Below are 13,174 nucleotides of genomic sequence, written 5' to 3' on the forward strand. Positions count from 1 at the left end.
TGCAAGTCTACAACCTTCATTCAGCGTTCGGTGCTTATGTCACAGTACAGACCACAGAAATAGCACAAGAAACAAATTTGGAATTTGAATCTCATACGCCTGCTCCCGGTGATTTATGGGTAGGAACTCTTTAAAAGTATTTTTGTGTTTCATGCTCCGGACTGGAGAATGTGCCTATAAAGCTGTTGATTAACCAGAGATATTTATGGCAACTGGCTGCGGGCATAAGGAAGGGATTTTCCGCTTACTATGAATACATGCCTTCTTTTCCCGAAAGTCATCCAGTTAGATGGAAAATAGATGACATCGCAAGTGGAGGAGGAACCAAAAAAAATTGTCCCATATATTTGGATGGATAGGAACCCCCCCCTTCCCCTCCCCGGATGTCACTTATGATAAGAAAAAGACAATTCCCCTGATATTATAAGAATGCAGTCAGAGTCCAGCAGCTGGACAGAGAAAGGGAGGGAGAGGAGAAACGGAGAAGGGTAGGAATGTGAAAAGAAGGAAGAAGAAAGAGGTCAAAGTTGCTAAATCCAATTTTAACCCAGTTCGTGCCAGCGTGTGTCAGCCCAAGGACACATAATGAAGCACAGCACTTAGCTCTATAGATCTGCTTAATATGTACATCCCCATATTTGTGAACTAGCTGCAGGCTTACATAGTATTTATGGTTACCTAATGGGCCCTATAGACGTATGTGTGTAGGGAGAGCGTTCTGAGTGATGCTACATGGCTCAGCACACAGCAATGCGCCAGTGATTTGTGGAGAGAGGTGTCAGGGGCAGTGTTCTCTGCTGTGTACACTACACACACACAGCGATATTCAGGCAATTTCTGAGCAATTTAGTGAAATGATGTAAAATCGCTCAGAAAATGCCTGAATATTTCTCCATGTGTAGGGCCCATTAAAGACATCACCGTAGTCTTTTAACACTTTAGCTGTTGTGTCTTCCAGGTGAAGGTTTTTTTCTCAGGTAACCATCTAGGATAGCTACAAGTGTTTTAAGATTATTACTATTCATATATGTAAACAATCAGGGATTTTAGATATAGGACATGGAAATTACAAATTGCTAGAACATTATTTTGATATTTATTTAGAGCATGTGAACTGCACCTAACTTGCCTGCCTTTGGATGTAACCGTTCTTTTTATTCTGCAAATACATTCATGGTTGCTTCCCACACACTGCCATACGTATGTGAAAGCCCAATACACAGATAAAGAAAAAACAAAATACTTTATTAAATGATACATAACATACTGGCTTCTCCACAGAATAGGAATATCATAATCACAGGCAACTAAATCAATACAAAATGCACTCTCGCATACAAGAAAGGGGCATCAAAGTGCCTGATTTAGAACCCCGCGCAAGTTTGTGTAGCGCATCGCACGCACGTTCAAAAAAATAAATGCAGATCTTTTCCTTGCCCATAACATACCCACAGAACAAATAGCCTGCGGGTGATAAACCAGTTGCCACCCAGTCACAGGTCACAGCCAATCAGCTGTAAGTGGAGATGCGGCTACAGATGCATAAGACTGGAATTGTGAAAGTTGCGTACACTCTGGAACATTCTTTAGATCTATTTGCAAAAATCGACTTCCGTGCAACTCGGTATTTGGGTGCAGTATTTTTTATCTAAGTGCACAGTCAGAAAGACAACATTATAGTAGATGTGCTTAGCACATTAGGAAAGCAGAACAACATAGATGTAATACAGAACTGTAAAGTTATTTTCAGCAAGTATTCTCCCTACATTACTAGCATTACTGTGGGGACATCCAGTTTGGGATTGATCACTGTGACCAACGCTGAAACTGCTGCTGTTTCCCAATGGGATAGGTGCATATAGACTGTGCCTGACAAAGGTGCTGAACGGACAGGGCCGCGCATCCAGTGCCTGGGTTACAGACTTATTATACAGCACTGTTTGCCTGCTTCTCCTGCTGTCAGAGCTGGAATGAGCAGTGTTGGAGCACTGGAGAAGGGTGATGACATGGGAAGTGCAGGGAGGGTTCTCAGAAATGATCATGTAACCTGAGTACAGATGTATGCCACTCACCCAAACCATTCATGTTATACTATAAAGCACCTGTTCATTCATGGAGTATAAATATTATATAAAAGAGACAACAAGGGTAAAGAGCCCATACACTCTTACAGTATAGGAAACATCTAGGGAGTTCTAAAGGTTCTGAAGCTGAATCTACAGCCAAGCTGAAGCCACACTAGCTTATACATGGTCAGTCAGTAAAAAACAAAACCCACAACGCCGCAGCCAATGTGTATCTCTGCTAAATGAAGTGCAGACAGGCTGCTGCAAAATAGAACTTCATTCAATTCTGTGTTTCTATTGAACACTTCATAGGTAAAAGTTTCTATACTAAGCAGCTACTTTAGATCTAGGAGAGTTTTTTACAAATGGGATGAGCACACACCCAGGAAGGACAGAGAGACTAAGGGGGATATTCAATCTCCGGCGAGCACCTCCCACCGGGGAGATGCCCGCCGGGCCCTATTCAATGCTGTCTTCCCCTATCACAAGCTGTCGGGCTCGTTCTGCCGAGAACACCCGGGAAGTGACGAGCTGCCGGCTGCAGCTCGCCTCTTCCCGGCCGCAACTCGCGGCCACACCCCCTTTTCGCTCCCCGGCAGGCGGGACATTGAATCCCGCCTGCGTGTTCTCGGTCGAGCTGACCGAGAACGGGACTGGGTCACGGCGGTCGAGCAAGCTCGACTGCCGTGACCCTGACATTGAATACCCCCCTAAGAGCCTTATTCAGCTTGCTAGGCAGGACTTACTTTTGAGATGGACACTTTAACGACTTTGAGGCAGGTGTGGATGTCATGTGACGACATCTGGCTGCTCCAAACAGGCAGGGGCATGCCTGTGTTTGGGAGGGTGCATCCAGCGTTTCTATGGGCACGTCCACTGTTTTTGTGGGCACACACCAGGTACCCAACCCGAAATGCCCCCTGCCTGTCAATCAGGCAGCTTGCGGGCCGGTGAATTAAAAATGTTCTTAATGCGCTCGTTGTGGGTGGAAAATGGATTCCTTTCACACTCCAGGATGGTGGTCATGTTGCCATTCTTATGTTATACTATAGTGTTCATTCCAGCATCATGTTCCTTGTAAAATCCTTGTAGTTTCTCCTTTCTGCTGTGAACAGTCTAGTTTGTATCTCAATGTTGAGATACAAACCAAAATGATGTAGAAACACCACAGCAGAGAGTGACACCCCAGGCAGGAAGGAGGAACTGCAAAGATTTTTCAATGAGCAGGGTGCAAGATTGAAGACTAATACTACACAAAATCCATCAGACATATATTCTATTACAGGAACCGTTATCACATCTCCTAAATAGAGATAGCTGTAGTTTAAATGCAAGGGAAAAAAAAAAATACATTTCCTCAAAGGATGTAACTCCATCTATAGGTACCCCAACAGTGCATGTTTCTCCCACATTAAGAGCAGGAGGATTACTACATGTAAAGGTGCCCATACACGTTACAATTATTGTATCCAATATTGGATACAATATCGCATCTCATCGCATCACGGTTTTGCTTTTGAACTCTATTGGGTACATTTGCAAGCAAGTGTCTTCACTGCAGAACATTGCATCCCTTGTGTGTGGGATTGTCTTATAGGTAAATTCAACTTTGTCACAGGCATACGTGCAGACTATCTCTCTCTGCTGTAACATCCACATGCTTTTGAACTCTATTGGGTACATTTGCAAGCAAGTGTCTTCACTGCAGAACATTGCATCCCTTGTGTGTGGGATTGTCTTATAGGTAAATTCAACTTTGTCACAGGCATACGTGCAGACTATCTCTCTCTGCTGTAACATCCACATGCTTTTGAACTCTATTGGGTACATTTGCAAGCAAGTGTCTTCACTGCAGAACATTGCATCCCTTGTGTGTGGGATTGTCTTATAGGTAAATTCAACCAAATATCTGATCTGTGTAAATAACAACAGTACCTTGCCTGTGTGTAGTGAGGCATGTATTTTTTATTCTAAAAGAGATATAGTATCCTGGAATGCCAGAACTGTTTTTGTAAGCCACTTTTATTGCTCTGTATAGCAGGGGGTGGGGACTGAGGGTGTAGATTCTTCCAATTATTGGAAACTGGGAAGAAGGCATTGTTAGAGTATATTAGTTCTCATTGCATACGGCTGTGGCCGGATAGGCTGTGGCCATAGTTTAGCTGTGGCCCTGTATTGAAGTGGACCGTTTTAAAGTGGGAAAACAGAGTCATAACTACAAGCGTTATACCTGCGTTACACCGAAGGAAAACTACTACAAATCAACAAAAACACACATGGACTGCATTGATACCTCAAGAGTATGTAATTCATCTCCAATATGCTCTCTTTATTTCTGTGTTATGCAAACTCTTGTATGATTTGAAAAGTTCTGATTTAATGAATTGTTTGTAATTGTTATTACTTGTTTGGTGAAGTTGTTCAGTGAAGTATAGTTCAGTGTTGCATTCTGCCTGATGTCTACTCAAACACAGTGCAAATTATCTCCTTTGGCCATTAGTGTTCAGGTGTAGCCTGACCTGAACAGACTCACTATATTCTTAGAATTAGTGACCTGCAGCTTTTCTGAACAGTAAAAAATAAAAACAGACATTGAACAACATCATCAAACAGGTAATTTCAACTTTAGATTTCAATTTTGTACTGTATGAACATGGCTAGGAATAACAGATGCACAGGCAAAATGTTTAAAACTATGTGTGCAAATGCTAGAAGCCTAGGAGACAAAATTCCTGATCTAATAGCAATAATGACAAGGGATGACCTAGACATTGTGGCTATCACAGAGACATGGTGGAATGAGAACCATGGCTGGGACGTAGCTATACCAGGATACAATTTATTTAGGAAGGACAGAATGGGAAGAATCGGAGGAGGGGTAGCAATGTATGTAAAGAAAAACATAAATGCTACTTTAATACAAAATATTGAAGAAAAAACTGAGGCCCTTTGGGTGACCATAGAAATGGGGGAGAAGGACATTATTCGTACTGGGGTCATCTATAGGCCACCAGGCCAGGGGCAGGATTTGGACAGGAGCCTATTGCTTGATGTCACTAAAATGGCTTTAAAGGGAGAAGTCATAATCATGGGAGACTTTAATCTACCTGATGTGAATTGGGAGGAGTCTTTTGCAAGATCATCTACAAGTGGCAAATTTCTAAATTCCCTACAGGGAGCCTCTCTCAAGCAATTGGTGAGGGAGCCTACTCGCAAAGACTCAATATTAGATTTAATACTCACAAATGGTGACAGAATATCAGACATATATGTGGGTGAGAACCTGGGATCCAGTGATCATCAAGCAGTATGGTTTAGTATCAAGTCAGGGTCCAACTCCAGTCACACAAAAACTAAGGTGTTGGATTTTAGGAAGGCTGACTTTGCAAAAATGGGGAGATGTTTAAGCGACTCATTAGCGGATTGGACGAACTTGAAAGGAGTGCAGGAGAGGTGGAGAAAATTAAAAAGTGCAATACTAAAGGCAACGGACCTTTGTATCAAAAGGGTTAAGAAAAGTACCAGGAAAAGGAAGCCAGTGTGGTTTACAAAAGAGGTATCAACTAGTGTAAAAGCAAAAAAGATGGCCTTTAGGACATACAAGCAGACTCAAAATAATAATGACAAAGAAGTGTATCTTGCCAGACGCAAAGAGGCTAAGAAAGTGATCAGGCGTGCCAAGGCACAAGCTGAGGAGAAAATGGCTCAGTCGGTAGATAAAGGAAACAAAACTTTTTTTAAGTATATAAATGAAAGGAGAAAATCAAATGGAGGAATAATAAGACTGCGGACAGACACTGAGAATTTGGTGGAGGGAGACAAGGCAATTGCAGATCAGCTAAATAATTACTTTTGCTCTGTATTCACTATAGAAGGAGAAGGGAAGGGACCACAGTTAAGTTGCAAGGACATTTATAAAAATAAGGTAGATGGAGGTACATTTACTAGGGAGAAAGTCCTAACAGAACTTTCAAGACTGAAAGTGGATAAATCAATGGGGCCAGACGGAGTGCATCCAAGGATACTAAAAGAACTAAAAGAGGTGTTGGTAGCGCCATTAACAGATTTATTCAACCAGTCACTAGATACAGGTGCAGTTCCAGAGGACTGGAGAAAAGCAAATGTAGTTCCACTGCACAAAAGCGGAAGCAAAGAAGAAGCAAGTAACTACAGACCAGTGAGCCTTACATCAGTAGTAGGGAAAATAATGGAAACACTATTAAAAGAAAGAATAGTGGAATATCTTAAATTAAACAACTTACAGGATCCAAAACAGCATGGTTTTACTGCAGGGAGATCATGCCAAACAAGTCTCATTGACTTTTTTGACTCCGTGACCAAAATACTAGATGAAGGGGGGGCTGTAGATGTGGCATATCTAGACTTTAGTAAGGCATTTGACACTGTCCCACATCGCAGGCTGCTAAATAAACTTGAAAGTGTGGGATTGGATTATAAAACAATTAAATGGATAAGAACCTGGTTGCAGGATAGGAAACAGACAGTTGTCGTAAATGGAGTGCATTCTATGGAGGGACATGTTACCAGTGGAGTACCCCAGGGATCTGTACTTGGACCAGTGCTCTTTAATATCTTTGTCAGTGACATTGCAAATGGTATTGAAGGGAAAGTATGCCTTTTTGCAGATGATACAAAGATATGCAACAGAGTAGACACACCAGGAGGGGTAAATCAAATGACTGATGATCTAAGTAAACTTGAGAATTGGTCAAGAGAATGGCAACTACAGTTTAATGCTAAAAAATGCAAAATTATGCACTTGGGACTCAAAAACCCAAAGGCTCAATATAGTATCAAGGGTACTATAATGGAAACTACTGAGGAGGAAAGAGATCTAGGAGTCACTATTTCAAGTGACTTAAAGGCAGGGAGGCAATGTAACAAAGCAATGAGGAAGGCTAGTCAGATGCTTGGTTGCATAGGGAGAGGAATCAGTAGCAGAAAAAAAGACGTAATAATGCCACTTTATAGGTCATTGGTACGACCTCATCTGGAATACTGTGTCCAGTTCTGGAGGCCATATCTTCAGAAGGATATAAATACATTGGAGAGTGTACAAAGAAGGGCAACTAAAATGGTTCATGGCCTACATCACAAAACTTACCTGGATAGACTAAAAGATCTTAACATGTATAGTTTGGAGCAGAGAAGGGAAAGGGGGGACATGATAGAAATCTTCAAATATATCAAGGGTTTTAACATAGTACAGGTGGGAAATTTTCTTCAAAGGAAAACAAGTAATAAAACACGAGGACATGCACTGAAACTGGAGGGAGGTAGGTTCAGGGGAAATGTTAGAAAGAATTACTTCACAGAAAGGGTAGTGGATAAGTGGAATAGCCTCCCATCAGAGGTGGTAGAGGCTAAGACAGTAGAACAATTTAAACATGCTTGGGATAGGCATATGAATATCCTTACAAAGAAATAAGGATTAAAAAGGGTTGAGTTTACCTGAAGGGTAAAAAAGGGGCAGACTAGATGGGCCAAATGGTTCTTATCTGCCGTCAAATTCTATGTTTCTATGTTTCTATGATGAGATCTAGTACAAAAAGTATGTGCAGCACATAGAATGTGCCACTAGATATTATACTTGTACTGTTAATAAGAAGTCTGGAAAAACAGTTTGGTCACAGACAGGCAGGATGGGGAACCGCATCTATGATACAGAAGTGAAGGCAGGACTGGTGGGTGACACCTGCATTTAGTTGTGTGTCAATCTAGATTAATGTAGGGTTCACACCAGAACGATTTGGCCTCAAAACACCTAATTTAGATACAATCGGTCAAGATTGTATGTCAATTGGGCAGGTTTTGGGCCATTTCTGATCAGATTCCAAACCTATACGTGGCCCCGTGGGTCATTTGGTCGTTTCACAGATCCTACCTGCAGCAGGTAGGATCTGGAAATGACCATTCAGCTGAGTACAGGTCAAGAACGGATCGGATTCAGATTGTGAGTAGATCATGTGCTCCAACAGATCGTGAGCCGATTGTACAATCGTCTTACGATCTGCATCGTTCTGGTGTGTACCAGGCATTACATATAGCAACTATTTAGCATGGAATACATAGAATATTAAAAGAAATCTAGAAATCATGGTCAGGACTGGAAAAAAACAGGGTTACCAAATTCCCTCGTTTAAGGTCATTACTTGAAAACCTTTAAATGCTTGGAAAAACAAGCAGTGCCTTGCAGGGAAGGTACACAATACACACCTTCACATGCTGAGCGCAGCAAAACCCCAGGATCTCCTAACAGACAACAGCATCCATTCATAAGTTCCTTTCATTATTTCCTTCTACTTCTTCCTTTAAGATTTTCCGAACGCTCTCCTTGACATTTCCTATTCCATGTTCTCTTCATACTCCCTGTCCTGCAGGCTCTCTCCTCATCATCATCGCCCTCCAGATCTGGCACTGAACTCCAGTATTCTGTATTAACATCAGATAATAGTGTGTCTGTGCTGTGTCCCCCACGCATGGACCAGAGGAGGGGGGTAATTAAAGAATCCAGAGAGGGTCACTGTCCTGCCGTTCTACTCCTACTCCTTGTTTGTTAAATTAAGCGTTTACACAGGAAAACACTCCCCTGCTATGTTCTGGTTCTGTTCCAATAGCTACACACTGCTATAATGAATGTTTCACAAACTAAAACACCTGTGATATCCAGTAAACCTGGCATGTGTCTGCAATAATAACAGCAGAGTCTACCGTTACAAACATTATTCGCTGCAGAGGTGAGAATACCATATTATGATTGACCACTGATGTCCTGTGGGGGCTGCAATTTCTCAGCTGGAAAAAATGCTTAACAGATAGCAAAAGTAACGAGACACTGGAGAGACATCACCAGACACTGGTTTTTGTTAGAACCCTCTGAAAACTATCTCCAGTTCCTCACAAAGAAAGATCAGATAGAACCATGGTATGATGTAAGAAACAGTCTCGAGCAGGGGTGGGTAACCAATGGCAATAGTGCTAGAAGGTAGCGCTAGAGGATGTTTTACGTGGCACCTGTGGCATCAGTCCCTCCCCATCCCTCATAACAGATTCCGATTTTAGGGCACTATATTCTCTCCAAACTGAAGAACCAAAACAGGGCCTAGCGACCAACTGAAGCCTGGGCTTCTGGTGAGTGAACCAGTATTGTACTAGTTTTGCAATGGTACTGTTGTAAAAATTCCAAAATGTGTCAACTCTCAAAATGACAGTCTATCAACCCAACCCTCCAAAAAGAGGACAGAGAACCCAGCAACATTTTAAATACCAGTCTTTTAATTTTGTAATTGTTTGCATTTGATCGGATCATGGAGGCACTCCAGAAACTTCTGCCCAGTCCATAAAGTCTCAACATGAATGCCATTTGTGATATAACAGCTACTGAAATTTACCTCCATTAACCATCTTAACAAAAACAAAGGAAAAATGCTCAAATTTTAAATTGGACTCTCATATATGTCCTTCCACAGTTATATAGTGATTTCCTGTGTGCAGCTCATCACGGCCAATAAACAAAACATACCAGAAAAGCCACATCTGTTGTAGCATCTCCACTGACTAGGACATATGCATGAAGTAAAATATATTCCCACGCCAGCCGAGGCCAGGGGTGGTTATGTGAGAAGTCAAGCGGTTGATAAATCAACATCATTATAACAGTAGCATCAGGTTTTCAAGTTACATATCTGAAAATGATGAGAACAACCTAGAATTATTCATTCCTTGCAGAGGTTAGAACCTCCGAAGTACAACATGAAGTTCCCTAAGCAGAACACTTTGACTGGATGCTGAAACACTCAGAAGCCCCAAAAACAATGGTACAATACGGAAGCGACACTCAAGTTCAGTCAGTTATGTGTTACATGGTAACGTGACACTTTCTCATAGTCACTGAAAACTCGAACCTAAAAGTTACTGCCCAGGATCTCATTGTAAAATGCAATACTAGCACTGGGATGTAAAGTATCATCCCACAAGTGCAGGGACAAGACCCGGAAAGGAGCCCATCCTTGCGATGCACTCAGCTGGAAGCCGGGGGTCTGCTGCCAGATGTTGATACATCGGGCAGCTTCGCATCCCCCATAGAAACCTATGGGGGATGCGGCCGGCAGCAATGCAGGGTAGAGATCAGAGTTTCCTGCTGCGGTCCCCCTTTGGTACATTCAGGGGATACTTCATATTTGCGGTTAACCCCCGAAAATGGGTGTTTACAGGGATTTAGCCACAATATTGTTTGATAAATGCGGCCCAAAGACAGATCAGTTGCTCCTAACTGTAACTGCAGCTCAGTGTGTGCAACTGGTGCAGAGTAAGCTAGTGTGGTTGTCTTGTAGTGGATCCATTAAGATGTTGAGTGCCAAGTGGTTGTAGGTGGTTGAACAGATGGCGAGAAAAGGTTAGTGACCAAGGACAGTAATATATACTATGTGATTGCTAGGTAATATACCTGACCCGGCGTGACAGGGGCAATGCAGGGCAGTGGTTCCCAACCTGGGGGTACGCATCCACCCGCTCGGAGGTATGCGGCGGCCTGTAATGGAGGGGAGGAGAGTGTGTGGCACTCCAACCTCGGTGCCCAAGGGGTTAAAAATTGGACGCAGCAGAGGGCGCGAAAAGGAGCCCCCGGGCTGAGTGACAGCCAAAGGGGGACCAATAGGAGCAGAGGGCAGGTGTCAGCGGGGGGTGAGAGGTCCCGGAAGCGGTGGTGAGCGGGTCTGATCAGGAGACAGAGAGGACGGAGAAGCGTGTGGGCTGACGCGTGAGAGGAGGGAGTCGGAGAGCCAGCGCGTGCAGCCGTGGAAAGAGTGCCGGAGCCGGGGAAGAGACGGCGGAAGGGCAGGGAGTGAGGTGCCGCCCCGATTAGAGAGCGTATCCAGCAGCTGGCAGACCGGAGGGGCGACTGAGTACGGCAACGCTGCGGCGCCCGCACTAGTGCGCCCCCCGGCAGAAAAGGAGACGGAGCTTGGAGCGCAGAAGGCCGGCACCTAACAGCCAGCCATGCGGACATCATAGGACAGTAGCGACGGGCAGGAGCCTGCAACTTGTTCCCGGCTACAGGTATTTGCGCTTCCCGCCACCCCAGGCAGACAGCAGATGCACCTACACATGCCCTCCCCATACCACAGAGGGATCACCAACCCCTCTCCTCTGAGGGTTAAGTCACCAGTACCAAACTCCAGTCCAGTGCTCCTGTAGTGCCCAGAGAGTGTATACCCCACTCAGGGGGGAACTCTTGCATAACACCGGAGACCAGGGACATTTAGTAGGAGCTCAGGAGAGATTACCAGGTCCGGCATTTGTGGGGCATTGCTGGCACTGTGGGGCATACTTGTTACTGGCACTGTGGGGCATACTTGTTACTGGCACTGTGGGGCATACTTGTTGCTGGCACTGTGGGGCATTGCTGGCACTGTGGGGCATACTTGTTGCTGGCACTATGGGGGCATACTTGTTGCTGGCACTGTAGGGGCAATGTTAGCACTGTGGCCACATACCCAGTACCATGGGGTCATACCTGGCACCGTGGTGGCATTCCCGTTTCTGGCACTGTGGGTGCATACCTGGCACCATTGGAGCATATGTGTTTCTGGCACTTTTGGGGGCATATGTGTATCTGGCACTATTGGAAGGCTAACGTGATCCGTTGGAATGTCTGTTACTTTAATAATAGAGATTTGACAGTGTTCTTTTATTTTATATGCTGTCCGCAGAATGGGCTGAGCTTATATTGTGGTCAAGTGGTTGCACAAGTGGTTTCTCGTCATTGCCAGTATGACTTGCACCTGTTAAGCCACACCCTTCAAATTAGGCCTCACCCCTTTTTAGGCCACACACCCCTAAAAATTTCACGAGGGGGTACTCATAAATGAAAAGCCTAATCAAGGGGTACGGGAGACAAAAAAGGTTGGGAACCACTGGTGTAGGGGATTCTAGTACAGGCAGACTGATCACCCTATCACAGTGGCATCATGTACACATATGGCTGGAAGCATGCATCCTCTAATCCAGTGACAGCTTTGTATCCCAGTGCTGCAATTAGACTGCTACAACTGGTTCTGAGCCAGCCTAACAATGTGACATACTAATTGCCTTGTGCGCATTCCAGAGGTTGCCGAGGTTTAGAAGGTTATAACATGCTGAGAATGTACAATGGATGCTTGCCAAGCCTCTATCACTTCGTAATAGCATTCACATTCAATAAATAGATCTTAATCACCGCAACAGACAATTATTTGCATTTAATAATAGCCCCCTTCTCCTCAAAGTCAGCGCCGCATTGAATTATTAGCCCACAGACCACACTAACAGATGATTATGTCCATGATCCCTCCTTAAAGCCCCAACATGGTTCCTTTATGTTATGATATTAAATAGACCCCACAGTCAAACAGCTATTCCCATTCACATTACTGACTTCCATCCGGCACTGTATACATTATGTTGGCTGGACTAGAGAAAAGGGCTCCTGAGCAATTAGGACTCTCACCCCTAGGTGTGGCACCATGACCCCATTATCAAATACTAAGCCTGTCAAAATGAACCCCGGACAACAAGATCGCATGTGATACATTGCATGCTGTCCTTTTACATGCGATGCATCGCATGTGACCCCACTCCCCGCCGCTGTAAAGGCAGCAGGTCCAACCTCCGGCTCAGGTGCGATGTGCATGGTACCCCGCATCAGAGGACAGCAAACTCATCCAATTTGGGCGTCGGGATCGGGTGAAATTGGCTCAAATCGGACAAGTGTATAGTCCCTATCTGGTCCTACCTCCAATCTCTGTCCATATCCAGGAAGTTTGAAACATATCATTTTGGTTTCACTTTCTGTTAAGGAGTTATTTGGTCTGACGAGTGGCCTCTATTGTTCGCTGGCGGTGCTCACCTCAAAAAAAAAAAAAAATTCTATATGTGAGAAAATATCTTTGTGAAAAGTAAGAAAATATTACAATAACTTTGAATACAGCGCAAGAGAATTGCTATAGGAGAACCTGTTACTAAATAATGAAAATAAATATCAGTGATAACGGATGTCCTTAGTGTTACATACATTTTTACATGAGAGGTTTCATTTGTAATCTGGGAGG

At 43.9% G+C, this 13,174-nt stretch overlaps 1 protein-coding gene across 3 annotated transcripts in view; it reads right to left on the reverse strand.

Moving 5' to 3' along the window:
* The window catches only part of TNS2 (tensin 2), a 135,633-nt gene that overhangs the window by 107,250 nt on the left and 15,209 nt on the right, over positions 1 to 13,174 (reverse strand). The window contains exon 2 of one of the 3 annotated variants that reach the window (XM_083169627.1): positions 12,859 to 12,972. The exons of 1 other annotated variant lie outside the window; for it this stretch is intronic. In XM_083169627.1, coding sequence (XP_083025753.1) covers positions 12,859 to 12,900 — 42 coding nt within the window. In that variant the 5' untranslated portion in view covers positions 12,901 to 12,972. Of the gene's footprint in view, positions 1 to 8,303; positions 8,469 to 12,858; positions 12,973 to 13,174 lie in introns of those variants that run through there. One more of the 3 variants, XM_083169628.1, reaches the window with a different exon arrangement.

The sequence above is a fragment of the Crinia signifera genome, chromosome 2 (assembly GCF_055691185.1).
Source record: "Crinia signifera chromosome 2, ASM5569118v1, whole genome shotgun sequence".
In the NCBI taxonomy this organism is placed as follows: domain Eukaryota; kingdom Metazoa; phylum Chordata; class Amphibia; order Anura; family Myobatrachidae; genus Crinia; species Crinia signifera.